Here is a 24857-nt window from a genome sequence, read left to right as displayed (position 1 = left end):
ATAGGTGTAGCGCACATATATTTCCCATCCGTGAAACAACCGACCACACTTATCCTTCATACACTCAATAGGCGAGACAGGGTTCCATGAGAATAGACAGAGAGAAGGGACTAAACTCCGGGAGAGGCAGCAGGTTTCATTACAGTGCTGGAGCTGCCTCGTGTGCCTTTTGGGCGCCGTCAGAACCTTGAGTCTGTCAGGAAGACAGACATCTCAAGGACTGACGCGATGTCTCGTCCACTGTAGCTTTTATGTACTATCCACACGACTGCCACCTGACACTACTGGCTGTCTCACAGTACTGCACTGCACTGGGTCTGGCCACACTACCGTCTCATAGGCACCCGTACCATTCCAGTAACTGATCTCTCCAGAGGAGCCCCTGGCTGCCTTGTTCCGCACTGCCCTCTGAAGTACCCAAATGTCTATAGTGGACATGGTTACACTGCCTACCTGACTGCCCAGTCCATGCAATAGGTACCCCGACCATTTTGTATTTGTTTTAATTTTATTTTTGTCTCGGATTTGGAGCCCCTTTTAAGTTGGCATTACAGCCTGCACTAACTAAATGGAGGGACTGCTGCTGCTGAGACCAGCGACCCCTTAGCCTGCAGGTACTCTAGGTCTGTAGCATTGTGGGCATCACAGGCTGGAGCGGTTACCATTAGTAAGTGGTAGCGAGGCCTGGCACAGCATGATAGCCTGATGCCAGCGCTAGCGCAGTCCCATTTATTCATGTATCAGCCGCTTTCTCGTGCACTTCCTTCCTATCTTCGCACCAACATAAAAGTGGCCCCATTATTGAACTATAATCCTTAACAATCATTGGAATGGCCAATAGGTCTCACCTTTGGGACCTTATACGTTTTTTTTTGTGCAACATTTGATGTTGTTGCACCAAGGATATTGTGCTGCATAACTAAATACTTCTAAATTCCCAAAGGCGAGACCTATTGGGTATGTTATTTGCTTTCTAGTACAATATATACTATATTGTACTAGAAAACTAATTGTCAATTTAAATAAATGTGGAAAAATACTAGCTGAAGCGTCGTCTTTTGCTTGTGGCAAAAATAAATGTGGATAAATGCAGAAAAAATGCCCAAAAAATAAATATGGATAAATACAGACGTAAATGGCAAAAAAATAAATACCATAAAACCGGGAGCCCTAGTTATAAAGTAATGAAATAACTAAAAGAATATTTTTTTACAAAAACAATCAGTCTGAAGTTCAGTCTTTGAGTGTGTGAATTCATTTGCTGACTGAGTGAGTACAGAACATGCTTAACACTGTCCTCTGATACAGCCTTATTGCTCAACCACGCTATCACAAATAGAGAGTAAGGTTCTATCTAACTTTACCTCTGCCTATCTTTGGGGTTCCACTAGACTCTGTGCACACTATACCTCACTTTGGTATATTATATACAGAGCCAGCTTCCTAGAGCATTAAATAAACTTGAGCACTTGTATGAACTCTAATTACATTACACAAGGACACAATCATTTAATTTTTTTGTTGGGCAAGGGGAAATTAAGTTATTTGACCAGAACCACAGGCTTTGTGCAGACGCTGAGGCTCAAACCTAGTGTCCCAGTTTAAAAGCTGGCATTGCTGGCCATTAAGCCAAGAGAGTTGCTCCCATTCAAGTGTCCCTCTCAGGGAGTGTGCAGTAGTAGCTGCTATGGACTGGGCTGGTGGAGTGGGGGAGGGGAGGAGAGAGGAATGAAATAAAAAGGACTTACCTTTAACGGCTGTCCACCACATCACCTCTATCCTTGCCCTCTTCCTTCTTCGTGGCCAGGCTGACAGCAAGAAGCACCAGGGACACAGGCTACCCTAAGCCAATCACAACCCTGCAATGCAGCATTGTGATTGGTTTGAGCATTATGGTTCAGCGCTCAGATGGGAACAGGGACCCCTTGCCTGTTCCTCACCAGGTTGTGCAATGCAGCCTGGTGGGGAGCATGCAAAGTGTGCATGCACAGTGTTTTTGTCTCAAGAGTCCCCGTCAAACAGTTCAGGCACGCCACTCCCCCCTCGCTAGCCCCGCCCTGCCACTGCCTGCAATAGGAAAAAAAATGATAATAACGATATGTTATCATCATTTTATTTTTCCTTTGGAGCAGTGGGGCAATACCCCTCCTCCTTAGTGAAGGAGCCACCACTGGGTGTGTCTTTTTTTGTGAACGTGACAAAAAAACTGTTGGTGACTTGTGACATCAGAAGATGAACGTATGGCATTTCTTGCATAATAAGTGACAATGACAAACTTTAAAGACTTATTTTAGGCAGATGTGCTCTAACCGCTAGAGCTGCTGACATATAGATGGCGACCTAGGATCACATCCCAGCCTCGCCCATGTGATTCTGGAGGGACCACTTAATCACCCTGTGTCGCAAATTTGAAACGTAAAGTGTACATAATATTTGTGTAATTTCCCTCTTGATGTACATGATATTGTAGATCGTCCCTCAACCTCTCTGCCCTATGCCCCACCCTACCCACGGTGTACAGTGCTGCTGTTTCCTAGCTAAGTTCCCGCTCTATCAATAACTATGTATAAATACATACATGATGTGTAGAGAAGCAGCCATGTCTATTGTACCTGCGGAAAATGGCATGAAGGCCTCTCTCTTCTTAAATCTTCCATTTTCATCCAAAAAATTGCCAGGGTTGAAGTTCATGGGGTCCCTAAATTCTTTTGGGTCGTTCAGAACAGAGCCCAGAACAGGATAAACATTAGTGCCCTAAAAAAAGAACACACATATTGATTGAATACTTGAATAGATAGCATTCTACCCAACATGAATCACATTCACGAATATCCTCTAGTTTACAGAACGTACTCGATTTGTGCCATGGGAAAACAAGGGGATGTTTTGAACAAATACTATCTTGATCTAACAAGACTTTCTACATTTTCGTCGTACAAGACAACTTTAATTGCAAAGAAACAGCACTTTAGAATTATTGCTAAATGTCAGTCACACTTTATATTTTTCGCAAGCAAATAATCCGGTGTTCTCTGGAACCATATTATTAAAGATCTGCTCCCAATGTAAAGGAAAAAAATGCTCATTGCCCTACAGAAAGAAAACCTTCATACAAGAGAATGGTTCCAACGTCCAGTCTATGTTAGGGAACGAGCAGCTGTTTTATCAGTGGTTCACATTGAATAGGGGACGTTACTTCCCCATGAAAACAAGGGAAATAAGTATGTACATGCGCTCAGTAAGGAAGCAAGCATGTGTGTAAGCTAGGCGCCAGAGAATGCCATGTGTATGTGCCACCCAGGAGATTATATAAATTTGAGGCCATATTTATGACCCAGGTTGCGTCGCTCTTGCACCATGCGATGTGGTGCAAGAGCAAAGCCTACCGCATCGCTGCTGCGGTGATTTTTGCGCTGTGCGGCATTTTTGGAATTACCGCAATACATGACGAGCTCAGCTCGTCATCCGCACACGTCACCCATGGCTGATGACGAGCTCAGCTCGTCATCAGCATCGAAGGGGTTAATTCAGATTTTTAGGTGGCTCCAAAAATCTGGAGTAAGACAATGCAGCAGAAATTGCTACTTTGTGATACTCTGCCCTGGGGAGGCCTACCATGGGCATTGTGTGGGTGTTCCCATGCAACTCTAATGGTTTTTGATGCATTCACCGATTTGCAATACTTTGTATACCTGGGAATGCACCAAAAAGATAAGCCTCCCCAGGAGAGGTGTAATGAGGAGAAATATCTATCCTTGTGTTTTCCTCTTTCTATGTGTGCTACATTCTGCAGCACACAGAGAAGGATGAAAAAAGTTTCTCATGATTATTTACCTGCAGGAAGGCCCCCCTTCCTTCACCAAAACAATCCTGCCTACAACACAAGCACACGTGCACCATGGTGCAAGGGTACCTGCATATTTGTTAGGCTGCTAAAATTGCACCAGAACAAAGGAAAAGGACAGGAATGTGCTGTATTGGATAAATATAGCACATTCCTGCACTTTCCCTGTGATGCGGGGCAGTGAAGCAAGGTGACTTGCTGTGCTTCCTTGCACCACAATAGTCATAAATATGCCCCTTTGTGTGGACCCTGATAACTTTCCAGATGGAGCATAGAGTGCCAAATGGACTTATCATGCTCCATGCATCCGGCGGTGCTGTCAAGGGCCCATCTTTAGAGGGATAGGGACTCTGCGATTTTTCCAAATTGAAACCATTGGTATACCTATCCATCTCTTCACATTGTGCTGAAGGCTACTTTCCAGGAAATGTGTGAGTACATTCACACCTGCTCTTTAGGGGTTCCTGAGGTTGTGCATAAGAGTGATGAAATCAGCGACTGCAGACACATTCCAGGGACTTCAGGTCAACGTCAGGGTGAATATGGCTATATTATATAGCACAGGTGGTTAACTGGCGCCCTGTTACGGTATGATATGTGCTGACATTTGAGGCACTTTTACTGTCAAATTTGTATGACAAGGAGTTCATGGGTTGTGTTTGTATGAGGGTGTTTGGAAGAGATAGCGAAGGAGTGCAAAAGGCTGCTGACATCATCTTCACCCACCTAAAGTTCACAAAATGCACCAGAGATGCCAAACGTTCTGGTATCTCAAGGGGTCAAACTTGATACTCCCTCAACCCTTGCATTCCTCCTGATATACCACAGGTTTTCTCAACTGGAGGGCATCAATGCAATGTTCAGGCATGTTTAGATTGAAAACCATCACCTAGGGCCTATTCGTCCACCCACCGATGGATGTCCCTCTCTTCACCTTTCCCTCTTTAATTATCAGCTCCTCTTACGGGCATCATCACCTAGGCGTCAGTCTAATGGAAAGTTGTCAAAGGGTTTCAGGACCTGTTTCTTGAACTAAATGAACCACAAACAATTTTGCTCTGTATGCTTTTGAATATCACATATCCAAAATACCAGACTCAAAAGATTGGAGTACATTTTAAAGAGTGAAATTATACATTTTGCCAATCTGCTGCATCAGATTGTACCATGCTTGTGATAAAACTTATAGAGGTCACTGACTTTGTGAAATCTGCTGTTTTGCATATAGTAGAGCACTATCTTTTAACATTGCCCTGCATATTCTTATTTCTTATTTTTTATTTTATTTATTTATGTACAAAAAAAATCACAATCATTGTTACAGGGATAACATATGTTGAGTCAAATACAGATTATACATCAGTATTTGAATGTTCAGCTAACCCCACGTGACATTATTTGTTGAAGAAGACAGAAAAGAGCAAGGAAATCAAGTGGTGAGAAAAAAGAGGTAGGAGACAGGTAGTGAGAGAGATACGGTCTTTATTAATAGTAACTTCTGACATTCTGTGGCGATGTTGGAGCACGCATGCAGGCCCGACATACATGCTCATACTTGTGTTCTCATATGTAATCACTGTTTCGTACAAAGGTCTGTGGAGTTGAAGCAACTTTGTGGCAGATTTACTAGCTCTTTGTGTCAGGTTTGCATCTAAGAAGTGATGCAAAAGAAGCTCAAAGTGTAGAATTAAAGTTTACTTTCCAGCGCAAAAATTAGCTGTAAACTAAAGTAGCACAAGGTAGAGCAAAGAGTCAAGGGGGCGAATTATGGGTGATAGATGGGTGTTTCAATGCAACCATCCATGATTTTTGGTGCAAACCACTATTTACTAATATTTACAAACACAACTCTGTGCTAAAAATTAATAGCTCCTTGGGGCTGGCCGTTCACTTGAAGTGTTTTTCAAATGTGGACGTGGGTGTCAATGTACAGCACACAAACAATGTTCAAACCGTTTTAAAGTCTCATAGCATATTATTTTGAATTGACAAGGTACCCTTCCAGTGCACCTCCACTAGACATCACTCAGACATCTCTACACTGTGTTGCAAAGGTGTGTGAGCAGCTCTAAGTGTCATGTTTGTGCACAAGTGTAGGAGTTGACAGCTGCTGCAGCATATTATAGTATATATGGTGCTGCCCTGATCTCTCATCCTAATGCAAAGCAACTCAGAAACTTTGTTCCCTGACCTGTGTTCCTCTGAAATGTAGTAAATAGTCTCTTTGTATCTGGCACTTTACTCTGCATGCAATTATTTATGAAAAGAAACATTTGTATGTGAATTACATTTAAAAAGCGTTTCTATGCATGTAGCTGGTAGAAATATGTTGTGCCTGATAGTGGCAAATGGGTTATTCATGTCATCTAAATTTATGATTTAATTCAGAAAATTATATATTATTCAGTCAACCCTATGCAAGCTATGCAAATAACTTTTAAGGTTTGGTGGATGATACTCTACCGGTCAGGTTTTAGAGAACATTATCTCTGCCACCCTGATGGACTACTGTTTGCCAACTTTAAAAATGACTCCTGGCCCAGCGGTCATCTCTGTACATTTAAAGTAACCACATCACAGTGATTCCTTTCAATATACAGAAAGTTTGGGGAACGACCAAAGTTGGTTTTGATGGTTGTTCACCAAACTTTTCTCAAGTGTTTGTTTTTTGAGAAACAAACTCTCAAAGCGAGAGTTTGCTCTGAAAAACAGAAACTAATATACCTCCATACTGTTGGAAATGGCCCTTTTTGCAGGGTTATCCCCAAACTTTTTGCTTATTCCTCCTTTATTTTTCCTGACCTGTGGTTGTTGGCAAAAGGACTCTGGGCACATTACCACTGCTGATCAGTGCTAAAGTGCATATTCTCTCTGTATAAATTGTTATCATGATTGGTTATCCATGATTGGGATATTTGTTTTACCAGTAGGTCCCTAGTAAAGTGCACTGAGTGTGCCAGGGCTGGTGATTCAAATGCTACTAGTGGGCCTGCAGCACTGATTGTGCCACCCACATGAGTAGCCCTAAAATGGTGACTCGGGCCTGCCTCCGCAGTGCCTGTGTGCAGCTGCTAACTGCCATGCTGACCTGACCAGTGTCCACACTGGCCAGGCCTAACCCTTCCCTTTCTGTACACATTAGCCACCCCATTGGAAGGTCCAGGGTACCCCCCTGGGCAGAGTGCAGTGTATGTGAAAGGTAGAGTATGTATTAGTGTGGGTGACATGTTCTGATAGTGAATGACAGCCATTTTCGTTTTTCATTATTGAAAGGCTATCTTGCCCATAGGCTAGAATGGGGAATGCTGTGTATAATATTTACCTACATATCTTCCCATAGGAGCAAGATAGAACATCGAAATCTGGTATCCCTGAACTCAGAATTTAATAACCCATCTTTTAGGAAGGATGGTGGATGATACTCTACCGGTCAGGTTTTAGAGAACATTATCTCTGCCACCCTGATGGACTACTGTTTGCCAACTTTAAAAATGACTCCTGGCCCAGCGGTAATCTCTGTACATTTAAAGTAACCACATCACAGTGATTCCTTTCAATATACAGAAAGTTTGGGGAACGACCAAAGTTGGTTTTGATGGTTGTTCACCAAACTTTTCTCAAGTGTTTGTTTTTTGAGAAACAAACTCTCAAAGCGAGAGTTTGCTCTGAAAAACAGAAACTAATATACCTCCATACTGTTGGAAATGGCCCTTTTTGCACGGTTATCCCCAAACTTTTTGCTTATTCCTCCTTTATTTTTCCTGACCTGTGGTTGTTGGCAAAAGGACTCTGGGCACATTACCACTGCTGATCAGTGCTAAAGTGCATATTCTCTCTGTATAAATTGTTATCATGATTGGTTATCCATGATTGGCATATTTGTTTTACCAGTAGGTCCCTAGTAAAGTGCACTGAGTGTGCCAGGGCTGGTGATTCAAATGCTACTAGTGGGCCTGCAGCACTGATTGTGCCACCCACATGAGTAGCCCTAAAATGGTGTCTCAGGCCTGCCTCCGCAGTGCCTGTGTGCAGCTGCTAACTGCCATGCTGACCTGACCAGTGTCCACACTGGCCAGGCCTAACCCTTCCCTTTCTGTACACATTAGCCACCCCATTGGAAGGTCCAGGGTAACCCCCTGGGCAGGGTGCAGTGTATGTGAAAGGTAGAGTATGTATTAGTGTGGGTGACATGTTCTGATAGTGAATGACAGCCATTTTCGTTTTTCATTATTGAAAGGCTATCTTGCCCATAGGCTAGAATGGGGAATGCTGTGTATAATAATTACCTACATATCTTCCCATAGGAGCAAGATGGAACATCGAAATTTGGTATCCCTGAACTCAGAATTTAATAACCCATCTTTTAGGAAGGATGGTTTTTAAATCCTGTGTCTGAAAACAGCACTTTTAGAAAGTTGCAGTTTTCTTGTCTGACCTTTCTGTGTGCCTTTGCCTGTTTGTGAATTGACTGTCTGGTTTGTGAGTGACAGGGGCTGGGTTGGCTCCTGGAAGCTCGCTGGGTCAGCCCAGGGTTGAATAGCTCCATCTGCATCTTGAGTGGTGGAAGGTGATAGCACCTGGGCCTGAATAGGGTTGTGCCTGCCTTTCACAATGCTGGCTCCACCCCCTAGTGGGCGGCTGACGACCATGCCCCTCTCTCTCAAAGGAAAGAAGGAGCCAGGTAAACAAAGTGCTCCAGGACTGACCAGAACTGGTTTGGACAACACCACTCTGCCTTCAGAGAACAAAGGAAAAATTGGTATAAAAAGGGATACCCAGACCCCAGAAAAGTAGATCATCCTGGAATCAAGAAGGAACCTCTGCCAAGGAGAAAAGCTGGAAGACTGAAGAGGAAGGACAGTCCTGCTGTGTGTTTGTGGGCTGACCTGTAGTTGCTATTCTGCCAAGGAGAGGGGAAGGACTTTGCTGTTGCTGTGTCCCCTTGCCTGAAAAGATCTCCAAGGGCCTGAGGAGAGCTGGCCTCCTGTTAAGAAGTCCCAGGAACAAAAGGACTTCACCCCCAGCTTCACCCCTGAACTCTGCTGTGTGAGTTCTGACCTGCCTAGAATGCTTGTTCATTTGTGGGGCCTCTGGAGGTTGTTACCTGCTGTTTGGGGAGCTGAAAAAGAAGAAAAGAAGAAGATCTCCCATTTGCACGCAGCGCTCGCTTGCAGAGCGCATCGTCGACAGTGCGAGAGAATTCCTGTTGTCACGAAGATCGTCGCAGCGCCTATTGCCGCTGCAAGAACCGACGCATCGTTCGCTTGCGGTGCGCATCGCCCCGGTGCAGGAAGATTTCTGTTGCTGCGAGTATCGTTGCAGAGCCTGTCATTGCTGTGAGAACCGTCGCACCGCTTGCTTGCGGACCGCATCCCGTTGCTGCGAACATTGTGGCAGAGTCCAGCGCCAACGCATCGAGGGGCCGCGGCAGAAGAGGATCAACGTTGCTCCGCGCATCGCCGCTGCACCGAAGATCGTCGCCGTCCCGAAGATCGTCGTATCGTGCCTGTGCGAGATGCTTTCTACCGGAGAACCTACACCCTGGAATCCATACAAGGTATCACATCGCTTCCCATACAGACCGGATTCGTCATAAACATGCTGGCTGCGTGCAGCGGGGTTGTCGCATCGCCTCCCGAGGGTCTCAAGAGTGACGCATCGCTTGTTTTTTGATGCTGCAGTTGCCGCTAAGAACTTTTGTCGCATCTACAGGTACTTTGGGCTAAAACTGACGCAACAGCGGATTATTTTGATACGAACCCTAGAACTCTTTTAAAATCATATACTTGAACTGTGTATGTTGGATTCTTGTCGTTTTGGTCTTGTGTAGTTTAGATAAAAATACTTTATTTTTCTGACCTGGTGTGGATTCCATTTGTGGTGTTTTCACTGTGTTACTGTGAGTGTTGGTACAAATACTTTAAACATTGCCTTTGATAAGCCTGTCTGCTCGTGCCAAGCTACCAAGGGGGTGAGCAGGGGTTATCCAAAGAGTGCATCCCCTTACCCTGACTAGAAGCAAGGGTCCCTATTTGGACATTGGTATCTACCTCTGCCAACTAGAGACCCCCAGATCTAACACACATCCTGAGAGTTTTGTCCCAGGATGCGGGGATCATTATTGTTTTTTATGTCACTCACTGCTATATTTTTACTACCAGTGATGGACAGCAAAAATACATTACACCATCCACCCTAAATAGGGTAGGTGGTATAATATTCTTCCTCTTATGGCCCCTTCACTGTGGGACTATTTAACAAAGTGTTCAGTCTTAAACTTAAGGACCACCTGTCTGTAACTGAGCCATGAGTACTGCAGGTTTGGTGGCCAGGGTACTTTGTTGCGATTTGCTATGGAATACTCTGTCCGTCATCCTAGAAATGAGGACCTAAGTCTTTGAGCAAAGCATGATTATCTCTTTCTAAAATGGGAATTAGTGCTCAGCTTCACAGGAATTTCCAAGTTTCAAGCAAAAGGTGGGGAATTTGTTTGCCCTACTACCTACCTTTGCTCACTAATGCTGTCTCTCCTGCTCACACTGGGTTTCTTTAGGGACACACTTAGAATGATCATGTCCAACTCCTTAAACTCTCTACATTCATTAAGAAATGTTAACACAAAACTTTCAAGTCATGCCACAGGGTACTTGTATACAATGATCACTACACGAAACAGGGGCCATTTAATACTGACCTTAACTTCTACCATCTCTACTCCTCTTTTTCAGTGAATGGCAATATGATACACAGGATTCTGTAATCCCTGTATGAACGGCAGTCACTTTTTTTTATAATCAGCAACTTTTTACTTACTAAGTTGCTGATTATAAACAAAAGATGTCAAAACTCGACTATTATAAGTTATTGCACTCCTTAGATAGCGAAAGCTACAATTTTTCTGCATTTTTCTGAATGTAAACAGCTACTGCAGTTTCTTTTTCTTTTAACTGATTTGTATTTAACTGTTTGTAATATCTGCAACAAATATCTAACAGGTTTTTGATGTCTTTACTTTTGCACTAGAGGTTTTATTTGTATTCTTCATGTTTGTAAACATGCACGCTCCTTTATATGAAACTGCTACGCACCAACGTTCTAAGTGATTTGTGGGAAAGGTGATGGTGTGACCATGTATTATGTAGGATGAAATACCCCAGACGTACATGATACCGATATTACCAGTCACCTCTGAGTTCCAAAACCTTATAAAGAAACTCCTCAGTGACTTGCAATATTTTTATAATGTACAGCAGGGGGTAGTTTATACCTGCTGCTGGGTCATGTACAGTCTCACTACATGGCACAGAGGGGATTTTACACTGTTTACAGTAGAATTCGGACTTCAGCCATACCCTTCGAGTATACATTTGTATGCATAGGCCAAAAGATCAGTCACATTAGATGTGTGCTGTGCTTTGCACCACACATGCAAAATATCACTTTATTAGGGAAATCAATGCATTCCTCCTTGTTTGTACCTGCTTCCACTAGATGTTAGTTGAAATCTATGGATAGTTGGGCTGATACTCCCTCCATAGTGGCCCCTTGAGTAATAGCTGCGTACAGCTAATTTGAAAGTACAAAATGACAACCTTTCCTTTGCAAAACACCTTTTGCACTGGAAAGTAAATGCCCACTGCCACTTTGTAGCGCACTAGTGCATATGTAAAACATAAATAAATCTTGGTATAAATGTTCTGCGCAATTGTACTTTGTAGAATTAAATAACCAAAGAAAGGATGTCGGACATCAGGAAAAGATCTAATAGAAAAATCAGCTGACTTCACTCTACCCACAGACTGGAAAGGCAATCCTGCAAGAACAACATCTATAAATACTTTTTTTTCAGCACGTAGGTGAACTAGGCCCAGAAACAGAACATATTGAAATCTGTAGGGCCTCATTTATGAGGCCCTACCATTACTTTTGCACCGCCGGAACGTCACTTTTTTGATGCTCCGATGGCGCAAAGTGCCCCTTGCATATATATATGAGTTGCGTCAAGCCATGTTACATGGCTTTTCATGGCCTCATTAGTATGTGCCCCTTCATACAGAAAACTGCGTGAAAGTGGGGTTCCATGGGTATTGATGGGGGCATTCTCAGCAACATCCATGGCTTTTTTACACTGCCCCAGATTTACTAGAAACCGGAAGTCTGAGGCAGTGCCAAAAACTTAAGGCAGAATGCAGCACACATAGAAAGAGGAAAAGTCTCTTCTGATTGTTTTTGTGCAGGAAGGTTTCCCTCCCTGTAAAAAAATAAACATCCCCGCAGAGCAGGCACCCTTGCAACATGGTGCAAAGGTTCCTGCGTTGTCACACAGCAGTCCATTGTGGGTCGTTGCAGGGAAAAATGCACTGTATCTAATAGATACAGCACTTTCCTGCCCTTTTCTTTTGCCATAGGGCAGCGGAGCAGCAAAACCTCCTGTGCCGCCCTATGGCATCAAGTCCTTAAATTAAGCCTGTAATGTGCACAGCATTGATACGGCAAAACTCAATGAAAATCCAAGAGCTGCTAAAGGTGTTTGCATACAAATGGTTGAATTTGTCTCCCTAAAGTTATCAAAATTCAACAGACTGGCGTTTGCATAAATTCCTAACGTTCACCACGAAAGATAAACACAAATCTAAAACCTAGTGAGATATTTTCAAATCCATAAGTAGTACTCATACTGAAAAAAATTGAAACCTAAACACCACTTGGCTTAGCATCATTAATGCCCCCACACAGCAGGGCCAACCTATGTAAAAAAGAGACACTTAAAGATATTCCTCCGAAAACCAGATATTGACCCTTCAGATGGGAAACAATATAAGCTAATCAAGTGGCTAAGGATGTCCTAAACGTCTTAAACTACAGTGAGCCCAGTCCCCTTGTCCTACCATATCTTACTGCAACCCTTAAAACTATTGAGACACCTTTCTTGTTGAGACCTTGTAAAAATATTGGGTATTGAAGTCTGAATTGCTCTCAGCATATCTCTGCAGAAGAAAAATGAAAACTCATACAGACAAACACCAATCCTCCTTCTATGTAACACTGTCCGAAGTGCTAAGAGGCCCATCTCCTTTCTCTTGTTGTTCAAGATAATATGAGGAGCTCCCAATTCATTTCTTTTAAAAACACAGTTTTATTGATTTCAAAAATAGCAATAAGGTACTCTTACAGGGCACTCTTTCCACTGTCAAACCAGAGTCTTATCAACCTGTCGCTCCATATCACTTCATATGTGGACTTCCTTACTGAACTTGGAATTGGCTGCTACCAATATGGTGACAACACTCAGCTTTGCTCAGAAAAAACTTTCCTGAGAATGCACCTTTTCTCTCAAAACAATCTACAGCTAAACTCACAGCCTTCCGATAGTGTCCCACTCAGTTAATGCATCGTGATGAACTCTGACTCAGTTATGATCTTAGCAACATATTCTTCACCTCTATTTGATAAGCCTTCATAATCAAAATTGTCTCACTCTCCTGCCTCCGCAAACATAATTTATCATCCGAATTACCTTCTTAATTTCACATGTCCACCCTGTTGTAATCCTGCAGTATTCAAACCTGTATGGATTGCACATGAGCAATCCGTTGTATTAGACCTATCATCCGCAAAAAATGATTTACCTCTGTAATCTAGCAAGCCTCTATATTGTAGTCTGAAAAGTATTCTTACAATTTCACTTACAAAATTGTGAACACAGAAGGAAGTTCCCCCAGTCTGCAGGTAACTAAACACCAGAACAGTTCATTTAAGAATAGGAGAAACAGACAATCACCTGGATTTTCGGAGGACAGTATGAATCTGTCTCTTTCCATCAGAATAGCTACATGACTCATATTGTGGCTTTCCTGTTTTCAGTTTCTATTTTTGATAAATTCTGGTTTCAATACCTTAAAAAACAGTGGTCATCAGTGGTTACGCATCTTTGTGCCTTTAAAAACAACAGAACAGTGTTTTCTGGTGTTTATGGAAATGTTTGCATGGTATATAGACAGTGTACGTACTGTTCATATATGAGGTCCAAATACATTTTTACAAATCAAATTATTGTAGTACACCATACAATACGTCTTTAGTGAGTCTTTGGTCAGGCGCGCTGGCTCTTTCTTTGCCGTGTAAACTTTTATCTGTGAAAAGTCCCCCTCAACACTGGCACTTGAGATGGGCAATGCCAAAACAACCAGTACAGAATTTGTTGGGACTATAAATGGCCTTAGATCTAAAAATAGACAGAGACTGGTGATGAAATATTTGGATGACTCTAAAGCGCAGGTAGCTATTCTACAAGAAACAAATTTAACGGAAAGCGAAAGCAGAGGTTCTTACACTCAATTAAGATGGATAGAAAGTTATGCAGTTTCAGACCAAGTAGAATATTGTACGGGTGTTGCAATACTAATTAGCACGGGATCGGGTTGAGCTTATTTCTTCTAAAATGGGCAGTTCTGGAAGGTGGGTTCTAGCAACCCCAAATGATCACGTACAGAGTTTGTCTGTCATGGCTTTTACAGTGCAAATATAGATGACCCCCAGTATGTAGAGGATCTGCAATTAACCCTAGTAGGGGTAACCACACCTATAATTATAGGGGGGGGATTTAAACACCCTAGCGGATCCAATTTTAGACAGGTCCACTAGTAGGAGGGGAACCTGAGCTCAAGCACCGAGGACAAGATAAGCCCTCAGGCATATGATCTACAATATGGGTTTAGTGGACACATGGAGATACTTAAGGGGGCAAAAATGAGAATAAACCTTCCACAGCAAAAAATATAACCACTTCTCGAGGTTAGATTATCTGTTAGTGGATAGAGCCTGGGCTGGGAAATTAAAAGTGGTCACTATATTCAGGGACATATTTCTGATCATCCTGCAGTTTGTGTTACATTAGTGGGAGCTAGAGTGATCCACAATAGAAGATGGACATAGGAAGGATCAATCTTATTAGACCCAGACGTGTCCACTTAAAAAAAAAAAAACAAGTCTGGAATTATTCCTGGATAATGCCAGGTCAGCCTCCATTGGAGTAATCTGGGATACCTTTAATCATATGTACGAGGAGTTGTACAAAGCCAGGTCACCTACAAGAATAAGGTTAAAAGAGCTAAGTTGAGAAGATTGGAGGAGAGAGTGGGAACGCTAGTGGCTAAGTTACAGCAAATTGTAGGGAACAACAGGAATAGAGAGAATACATTGAACCAGCTGGAGGAAGATAGATTAAATTATAAGATCAACCTGGAGGCAAAATGTCGAGAGCAATGGACAACAGGATGCATGCAGCAATTTGAGTGTGGAGAGAAGGCTGGAGCTTTGCTAGAATGGAAGTCAAGGATAGAGAGGTCACAAAATCACATCAGGGAATTGATTATCAGCCCTCAGGGCAACACCTTTAATAAGGAGGAGGAAATGCAGGCCAGACTGGTCTAACTTTTCCCTGAACTATATACGGAAGAAGTGTGCCCAGATGAGGGGAGCCTAAAGAAATGGCTAAGCAATGTAGGGCTCCAGGTACTCACAACAGAGGCTAGGAAGAGTATGCATGCTGCAATCACAGAGTGAGAAATAAGTGAGCAGCAGATCTCACGTATAAAGAATGGGAAGGCAGCGGGACCAGATGCAATACCGGTCAAGTTATATAAATTAATCATAGATGAAATAGTCCCAGAAATGAAGATGGTATTCAGTTCAATCTATAAGGGGGAAGGACGGATTCCAAGCGCATGGGGGGAGGCCACAATTGCTCTGATCCTAAAACCTGCAAAGGACCCGTGCAACGCTGACGCATATCGGCTAACTCCTTGTTAAATGTAGATTATAAAATCTTTATTGGTAATTTGGCAGAGAGATTGGCAAAGTTGGCCCCTCAATTGATCCACGCAGATCAGAAGGGTTTTGTCCCAAAAAGACAGATTCAAGAACTTACATTGTCAATAATCGGGACGATAGATCATGCAATTACGCATTTGATTTCCTTGACAGTGATCACAATTGATGCTGCCAAGACATTTGACTGTGTTGGCTGAACATTCCTCTGGGCAGTTTTGGAATCACAGGGATTTAGCGCTGGTTCTATCTCAGCACTCCGAGGTTATATGAGATCCCTACAGCCAAAAATCCTTGACGAGGAGCTTTAAAATCCAAAGATGGCCGAGGCAGGGCTGCCCTCGTCACCCCTCCTGTTTGGCCTATATATTGATCCATTGGCACATCTTCTAAGAAAAGATGACCAGATAGTCCTCATTCATTCACTTCCTTGTTGCAGCAAAATAATAGCGGTTATCAGTAGTTACACATTTTCACGCCTTTAAAATCAACAGAAACAGTGTTTTTCCAGTGTTTATGGAACATTTTGCTTTTATTATTGCTTGCTTTCCGAACTGACAGTGCATTGTTTGTAGACAGTGTATATGAGGTCCAAATACATTTTTACAAATCAAACTTATTGTAGTACACAAACCAATACTTCTTCAGGGTGTCTTTGGTCATGCGCGCTCGCTCTTTCCTTCCCATGTAAACTTTTATCTGTGAAAAGTCCCTCTCAACATTGGCACTTGAGATGGGCAATGCTGAAACAACCAGTGCAGAATTTGTTGGGAGAGTAAATGGTCTTAGATCTAAAAAAATGCAATCCATTTCTCATGCATTGTAAAAAAGAAAATCCTGAAGTGCTCCTCAACATTTCTTTGCTTACCAACTGGCAAGCATTCTAACATGGAACATGCTGCATTGCCAAAGCCACTCTCAAGGAGATGTTTCACATCTACACCAATTATGCTGACCACTTGGTAGACATGTGTGTTTTCAGATGCTAGCTTTTATATTATGTCTACTACAGCAGCCATGTTTTCATGTAAAAATCTAACAATTCAGTAGAGTGTACTTTTTTAACATCGCTATCAATATGCAACCGAAAAACCTCACATTTCTTGCCTTTCCCATCATCGCTAACCCAAACTTCAGTAAACAGTTGCCATATAGCATTTATATCCTCAGTGACTGAGAACCACTGGCTAAATGACACAGTTGGAAGGACTCTTCCTCTGATGCCACACAAAGCACAAAATGAGAAATATTTGTTTTTTAGTTCTCACGCACAACAAAACAGTGTACCAGAATGGACAACAAAGTCAATAGCATTCGTCATTAATTCTGAAGATTGTAAAGATGCTTTCAGCATACCATTTAGCAAGTAGCAAGGACCTCCTACAGGGAAGCACTGCTGCTCAGGTATCAGTTTTGACAGGTCATCACACAACTTTTTCATATACATAGCTGAATCACTGGAAATACAAAACATATCACTCCAATCTTTGTTGCACTTGGTAAGAACTTTTTGCAGCAGCATTCTAAGTGACAATGCATTCCATGTTTTTCCAAACGTCTGGTGTCATGTTTTCAGCACTATGCCAGATGCTTGGTGCCAGAACTCTTTTCATATATATCTGCCACTACACCTTGCATTGAATGTTTAAAGCCTGGGCTGTTAATTCACCTACTATCAATTCTGACTCACCAGAAAACATGGCTGATGTATCAAAAGGATTCAGCCGTTCTCTGTCTGTGAGTAAAAGTAATGTTCCATGTTGGGAAAGATTCTTATGAAACCAGCCATTTCACCCCTCAGTGAAATAATCAAACGTAGCCAAAATATCAAATACGATTTTGATATTTCTCAATTCTCTATAGTTTATAAACTAATTAAATAAGACTTAAACATGCTTCTAAACTCTGTATCTTTAGACCAAAGACCACAAAACTGAAAAAAGCAAAAAGAGGAAACAGTATTTTAGTGACCTAAACAACAAACTTCAAGCAGATTAATATTAGCCCACTCTTTCTTGCTGTTACCTTGTATAACAAAGTTGCATTGTCTTGGCCCATTCAGAAAGGAATACAAATTACTCTTTCACTCTTCTTTACTTTCTTTGAATGGTATTTAGTTTGTGGTTGTGCAGGTGTTTTTCATTGTTTATATGTTGTTTATATGTTTACAGTAGTGGGGGCTATTTCCCTTTCAGTGGGGTTTTATCAGTTATTTGTAAGAGTACATTTAATAAACACACACACACTACTCAATACTATGCACCAATTTACAAATATACATAACTGTTGGAATTACTTTGTGATATTGCATAACATCTCTACCCCTCCCGCAGGGGGGTGGGGTCTAGTACCACAACTTCCATGTATGCACATCATCTTGCCCCCAAATGCAGTTAGTTGAACCTAACCTGGAGCCAGGGCCCTGCGCACTGGCATCATCCCAGTGGTGACCTACCCGTTACCTCAAAAAGCATTTAAAATAGGTAGTGAGCATCTCCTACTGACCATGAAGTATACACCCCTACGTCTTAAGGGCTAACAGTCTGGGTTCTTCACCTAAGCGCAGCAGCAAGAATACATGTTTAAGCATCACTTTAGAATGACAGTGCTCATCACATTTGTTGGACATTAGAATGCGTTGCAAGTACAGCCTCTAAAGGCATCACAGATTAGATCACAGGATTAAGCATATACAGCCAGACACCCTAGCAGAATGTATGGCAACATAAAAATACACAGGTACTTCACATTACACATGACCTTCAGTCCCTCTGAAAGAAATAACATCAGTAAATGCACTACGGGCGAAATTACACCTCTTCTCCTCCAAGGGATGTCCTTCTCCAGACATCCCCAACTCAGATCTTCATCCCTTGGTGCACTTCTCAATACACCCCCAGCTGTAGAACAAAAGTTCCAGCCAAGGAGGTGTTTAAATGCTGGCTGAGCCCTTGAGGGGTTATTCTTCTCAAGTCTCCATGAGACTTAGGGAGGGACTTCCATTTTCGTGCTGGGGGAGACTGCATTGTTCCTGCAGCTCCCCCTTCCCCTTGGCACACATGTGGTGGTGACCCCGTTCTCTTGAGGCCACCACAAGCAGAGAAAACGCTGACTTTTCCTTGCAGGCTGGTCCAGGCCTGCATGGCATTATGGGCGCTCCCGCTTATTAGAGCAGTGGCTAACCCGCTGCTCTGAGGAGAGCCGCACAACCTGCATTTCTTCCCGGTCTGACCCAGGCCGTCCTGCCTCACCATACTCGCTGGGGGGCCCGATCCCACCCAGACCCTGAGGTAAGTGGATGCGCCTCGGGGAGCCCACCTCCGGCCGCTCTGCGGGTTGTTGGGTGCCCGGTCCCACCAGGGCCCCTTGCATCTTCTCTCTCTATTTTTAGGCTCCCAGTCCCACCCAGGACCCCCACATGACTCCGCGTTGAAAGGCAGCCCGAGGAACACACCCCTGGCTGCCCCCACCGGGTCCCCGCACGGCCAGCACCCTCGCGTGCTGCCATTGGAGCTGGTGCCATATTTCAGGTCTGCCCGGTCTGGCAGGCAGACCCAGAGGCTCGCGCTGATCTCGCTGGCTTCGAGGAAGTGCGACGGCACTCCCCTATCCTCCTTCTGCACTTCGGGGGCCCAGAGATGGGGTCCCGGTCCCCCTGGGCATGTCTTCACAGGGAGTGCTTCGGACCATTGATGGGGTCCCTGGCCACTAGAGACCCGTGCTCCAGCATTTGTTTTACTAACTCCTGTTACCAGCGCTGACCCCCTTGACCAGCGGCCGGGCTTTGCTCCGCCACACCTCTGTTTCCAGCGACCGGCCGGGCTTGGCTCCGCCGGTCTGCCTACATCCCCCAGGATCCCACGGGGGGAAGTGACGACACCTTGAAGCAGCGCGCCAGGCGGCGCATAAAGCATCGTTAGGGGCCGAGTTCCCCGTGCTCCAGCATTTGTTTTACTAACTCCTGTTACCAGCGCTGACCCCCTTGACCAGCGGCCGGGCTTTGCTCCACCACACCTCTGTTTCCAGCGACCGGCCGGGCTTGGCTCCGCCGGTCTGCCTACATCCCCCAGGATCCCACGAGGGGAAGTGACGACACCTTGAAGCAGCGCGCCAGGCGGCGCATAAAGCATTGTTAGGGACCGAGTTCCCCGTGCTCCAGCATTTGTTTTACTAACTCCTGTTACCAGCGCTGACCCCCTTGACCAGCGGCCGGGCTTTGCTCCGCCACACCTCTGTTTCCAGCGACCGGCCGGGCTTGGCTCCGCCGGTCTGCCTACATCCCCCAGGATCCCACGGGGGGAAGTGACGACACCTTGAAGCAGCGCGCCAGGCGGCGCATAAAGCATCGTTAGGTCCCTCGTCCCGCGGGGACACGCCCGTGACACGCCGGACGAAGCCCGGACTAAGGGCGGACAGTCTAAGACAGTCCAAGACTGGCCACGACTGGACTGGACCAGAACTTTTGCTAGATTCGCCCTGTGAGGTAACCAGTTTTCAGTGTTTTTGCTACCGTCTGTCCCTAGGTAAAGGGCGATTACATCATCATTGGTAAGGGGCATCAGCCCAACATATCTATCATTTAGTTGTTATTAGCCTTGCACATGTCTAAACAAAAGACCCCCATTGCCCCCGCCAATACCATGGACAACTATTTAGTGCAGGTGGTGGCAAAAATTAATAACGAGCGGAGGTCTTCCCTGGGACTTATCACCTCATCAACATCCTCCCAAAGGGAGATCCTAACATTGAACTCAATGGATCCGGACATAACAAATGTTATAGAACAATCTACCCAACAAAATAACGATAGTCTATTGCTAAATGTTTCTGCGGTTTCAAATCTAGATACTAATGTAGATATAACAGCGGGGGATGATTTAGATGTCTCCGTACATGACCTAGAAATAGTCGAGGAATGTATGTCTCCACCGGCGCCTGTTCCTGCGCCAAGAGCAGCTAGAGGGGCTACTAAGAATCCTCCCAAAAGAGAAGGGCTGCGGTCCAGTAGGAAAATACCAGCAACCCCCCCCCCAGTAAGAGTGTCTCAGAAGGAAAAGTGGGAGAAGATAATGGCAGTATGGGTTGGGACGATGCCATTATAAAGAAACTCATGGGTATGTTGGACACTAAACTAAATTGGATAATTAAACCTCTGTTGTCTAAAATTGACCACCTCTCTGATAAAGTTAATAAATTGGAGACCCTCTTAAAAATTACTAATGATAATGTGGGGGAAATACCGAATCTGGTATTAGGTAAAATTGATGAAAAACAATCTATGGAAATCCTGCTAGGGGGAGCAGTAGATGTAGTAGCTCCTACCCAACCAACTAGATTAAATTCTGGCATGCAACCAAATATTCCTGTAGCCGTTGGCCCCACAGTAATCCCAGGGAACACCACAGTCTCTGGCCCTAACCTAGAAACAGGCCCTGTGGAACTAATTGTAGAAGCCTCACCTCTGATTCTTGTCCTTGCTAACGTGCCTACCCTGAATACAGGTCAGATCGAGCCACCTGAATCCTTGCTAAATAAAGCACTGCAATGGTTGTCCAATAATATGCACATTTCTCCCTGGGGCAAACAAAAGCTGTCAGAGGACTTGCTAACAGCAAGACGAGTGAAGTGGATCGGGAATAAACCTAAGAAATTTGCGGGGGACTGTGTGGTACTGAACTGTAAGGGCCCCGAAGCACTGCCGGAAATCTTGCTCAATCTAGTTCCCCCTCAACGAAGAACGGCAGAAATAATACCACTCACGCTGGACTTCTTTTATAGCAGAAGAGGACTGGTGGCAAATCCAAGTGTATTAAGGACCAAGTGGTCAGTTGTGGGTAGCAGAAGGGCTAGGGATGGTCTTATTTGTGATTGGGGGTTGAATCTGGAAAACAGATTTGTGGCACTATCCAACTTAAACGACTGCGATTGACTTGTAAGGAGTAAACGTCTGTCAGCCAAGCCACAGGGAATGCAAATTAATGGAATGGCAGATAATATGGCATGCACACAATCAAAGAAGCAGATCGTAGGACATAGGGAACCTAGAGTCTTAAACTCTGGAGAGGTAGATAAAGACCCACATAGTAAAAATAGAAAAAGGGAATCGCCAGGGAATGAGGCAGTAATCGAGGATGGAAAAATAATAAGGGTCGACCCCGTTGAAAATGATGTGGAGATGGGCCAGCTAGGGCCATACTTAGGAAAACCTTCTTTGACACTTATTTCATGGAATATAGCAGGCATAGCAAACAAGATAGTTACACCAGAATGGGTCGATTTTATTGACCAACATGATATTATCATGTTACAAGAAACTTGGTCACTAAACCCAGTTTTTCGTCAGGGGTATTTAAACTTTTACATACCAGCAATCAGAAACCGCTCAGGACGCCCCTCAGGAGGCTTATTAATATGGATTCGTCAGTCGCTGAATTGCTCAATAACGCAAAAATCTTTACCATCTAATGATATTTTAGCACTTAACATTAGATGGGACAGCGGCCAAGAACTCGCCCTGTTTAATGTTTATGCCAGGGGGGTTGGTGCCGGTAAATCCTCAGAAGTAGTAACTATTTTAGAACAGGAAGTTGAAATGCTAACACCTCAACCTCACATTATTGTGGGTGGGGATTTTAATACCACCTTTGAACCCTTGGGGGAAGAGGATAGAATTCTGTCCGAGGAGGAGGACATTAAGTGGGGAATACCTCAGTTGGAGGTGCCTATCATTAAAGGATGGAGTGTTGCGGCAATTCAGCTAAAGAGTCTCTGCTTAGCGAGAGGACTGAGAGGGGCAAATGGGCGCACGCCCTCTGACTTAAAAGGGAATAATTCATTTGATAATGGCCGTGCATCAAGTAGAATTGATTATTTTTTAATAGATGTAAGGGCTTGGAGTAAACTGATAGACATGGCTGTGGAAGTAAGACTGGAAAGTGATCATAATCCCCTGTGCATGACCTTTCACTCTTACCTTGAGACCACAGAACATGTCAATAAAAATGAGAGGGTGACGCAAGATGTTGTGTGCTCAAATAATCAACGCCACTTGAAATGGAGAATGTTGGTAGAAGACGTAGCAAAATTGGAGGACCTCAAAAAAGTAGTGATGGAGGAAGTAAACAAGATCAAGTCCCACTATGAGAATCCAAATTTTAAGGACTACATGATGGAGGCTCACAAAAGCCTCTTCTGTAAACTTCAAAGCTTCTTCATAAAAACTGTAGATCCAACCAGAGTTAAAAAAGAACAACCAAGGCAGGGATGGTATGATAAGAGCTGTAGACTGGCACGACAAAATCTAAGTACTGAATTGAGAAAGGGTAACGCTACAACAGTCAGGAAGGCGAGAGATAGTTATAGATTGACCCAAAAACAAGCCAGGAAACGCTGGGATGAGGAACGCTGGTGCGAACTAAAACAGGCCTGCGCAGCCAAGGATTCCAAGTTATTTTGGGCCACAGTAAAATGGGATAGGGGAGGGATAGCCGCACAACCACAAAACCACGTTGCTAAAAATAAATGGACTGAGTTTTTCAAGCCACAATATGCCCGCAACCCAATGCACACATTTGATCCCCCCCTCCAACCGTCTTTTTTAAACACCAAATATTTAATGAAAAAGATGTTAGTATGGCCTTGGATTGTGTAGCGGGGGAAAGGCTCCTGGTATGGATGGAATCCCGGCAGATGTGTTTCTATTGGACCGGGATTCATGGTGCACTTATTTTACATGGTTGGCTAATGCAGTGGCCATGGGAGGGGAAGTACCCGTCTCATGGAAGGGAGCGGAAATCATCCCTATATTTAAAAAAGGTGACAAAACTCAGGCCAAAAACTATAGACCCATCAGCCTCATTGACACAGCGCAAAAGCTTATGGGGAGATTAGTCCAGAACAAACTGCAACAATGGATTGATAAAAAAAGCATATTGTCACCATATCAAGCGGGGTTCCGCCCCCTGACCAGTAGTGTTGACCAAGTTTTCTACTTCATAGCCATCTACTGGAGAAATGTTACACTAAAAAAAGGGCACACTATATGCTGTGTTTGTGGTTTCAAAAGCTGCTTTCGACCTGGTCCCAAGAGAAAAACTGTGGCAGACCTTGGCTGATGTAGGCATAAGCCAAGAACTCCTTACCCTGCTTGTGCGCCTCCATGAAAATAACTTTGCCAAAATTAGGTGGGGCAAGCAGGGAGAAGTGACTGAGCCTTTTCCGGTGGAGCGAGGGGTGAGGCAAGGGTGTGTCCTGGCCCCTACATTATTTTCTATCTATATAAATGGTATTGTTGATCATCTGAAGAAATCTCCAAGTGATGCCCCAATCATAGCAGGTTCACACGTCCCCGTCCTAATGTTTGCGGACGATACGCTTACTTTCACGCACACCGAGCGGTCTCCAAAAAACGGTTGATGCCTTTGGTGAATTTTGTGATAGTCGGGGCCTTGAATTGAACACCACCAAGACTAAATTCATGTGCCTTAACCAACAGACCACGTTCAAAGGTGTGATAACGTACAAGGGTACCCCACTTGAGAAAGTTGATGCTTTTTCCTATCTAGGAATTATTTTGCAGGGCGGTATGAAATGGAAATCGCATATTAACACGGTAGTACTAAAGTTTAGTCAGCTTGCAGGCGTAGTGGCCCTTAAACACAGAGCCTCTCTGACAAAACCAATAAAATGTGCCCTTGAAATTTATAATATGAAAGTATTGAGCGCGTGTTTATATGGCTCCGAACTTTGGGGTTTTTCAAATCTAGGAGATTTGGGGCGGGCAGAAAATACATTTCTGCGAGGGCTTGTATTGGCCCCACAAAGCACGCCAACAATTCCATTAAAGTTGGACCTTGGCAGGAAAAATGTTGAGGACATAGCTCGGCTAAGGCCACTGCTGTATTGGAGGCGTCTGATGGTGACCCCAGAGCTAAGCCACTATGTCACAGCTTTGTTAGACGTTGTCAAGTGTGATCGCTTCCATTGTATTGTATGGTTAAAAGAACTGCGGGCCAACTTGCAAAGTTAAAACTAGAACATCTATGGGGTAACAGGGATGTGGCTTGTTTTCCATCGAAAACAAAATTGAAAGAAATGTATTGGGAGATGGTGTATTCAACGATGTATTGCAAAGGATCTGTATCCATTTTGTCATCTCGCTTTTTGGACATTAAAATGTTTCCTT

At 43.9% G+C, this 24857-nt stretch overlaps 1 protein-coding gene across 1 annotated transcript in view; it reads right to left on the bottom strand.

Moving 5' to 3' along the window:
• LOC147692378 (cytochrome P450 2G1-like) overlaps positions 1 to 24857 on the bottom strand; it is an 847409-nt gene that overhangs the window by 23339 nt on the left and 799213 nt on the right. The window contains exon 8 of the mRNA XM_086938602.1: positions 2613 to 2754. Within this exon, the coding sequence (XP_086794728.1) occupies positions 2613 to 2754 (142 nt within the window). The remainder of the gene's footprint in view (positions 1 to 2612; positions 2755 to 24857) is intronic.

This window comes from Lissotriton vulgaris, chromosome 9 (genome assembly GCF_964263255.1).
Source record: "Lissotriton vulgaris chromosome 9, aLisVul1.2, whole genome shotgun sequence".
Lineage (NCBI taxonomy): Eukaryota > Metazoa > Chordata > Amphibia > Caudata > Salamandridae > Lissotriton > Lissotriton vulgaris.
The sequence above is the reverse complement of the archived record's forward strand: the minus strand, read 5'-3'. Positions and strand labels throughout refer to the sequence as shown.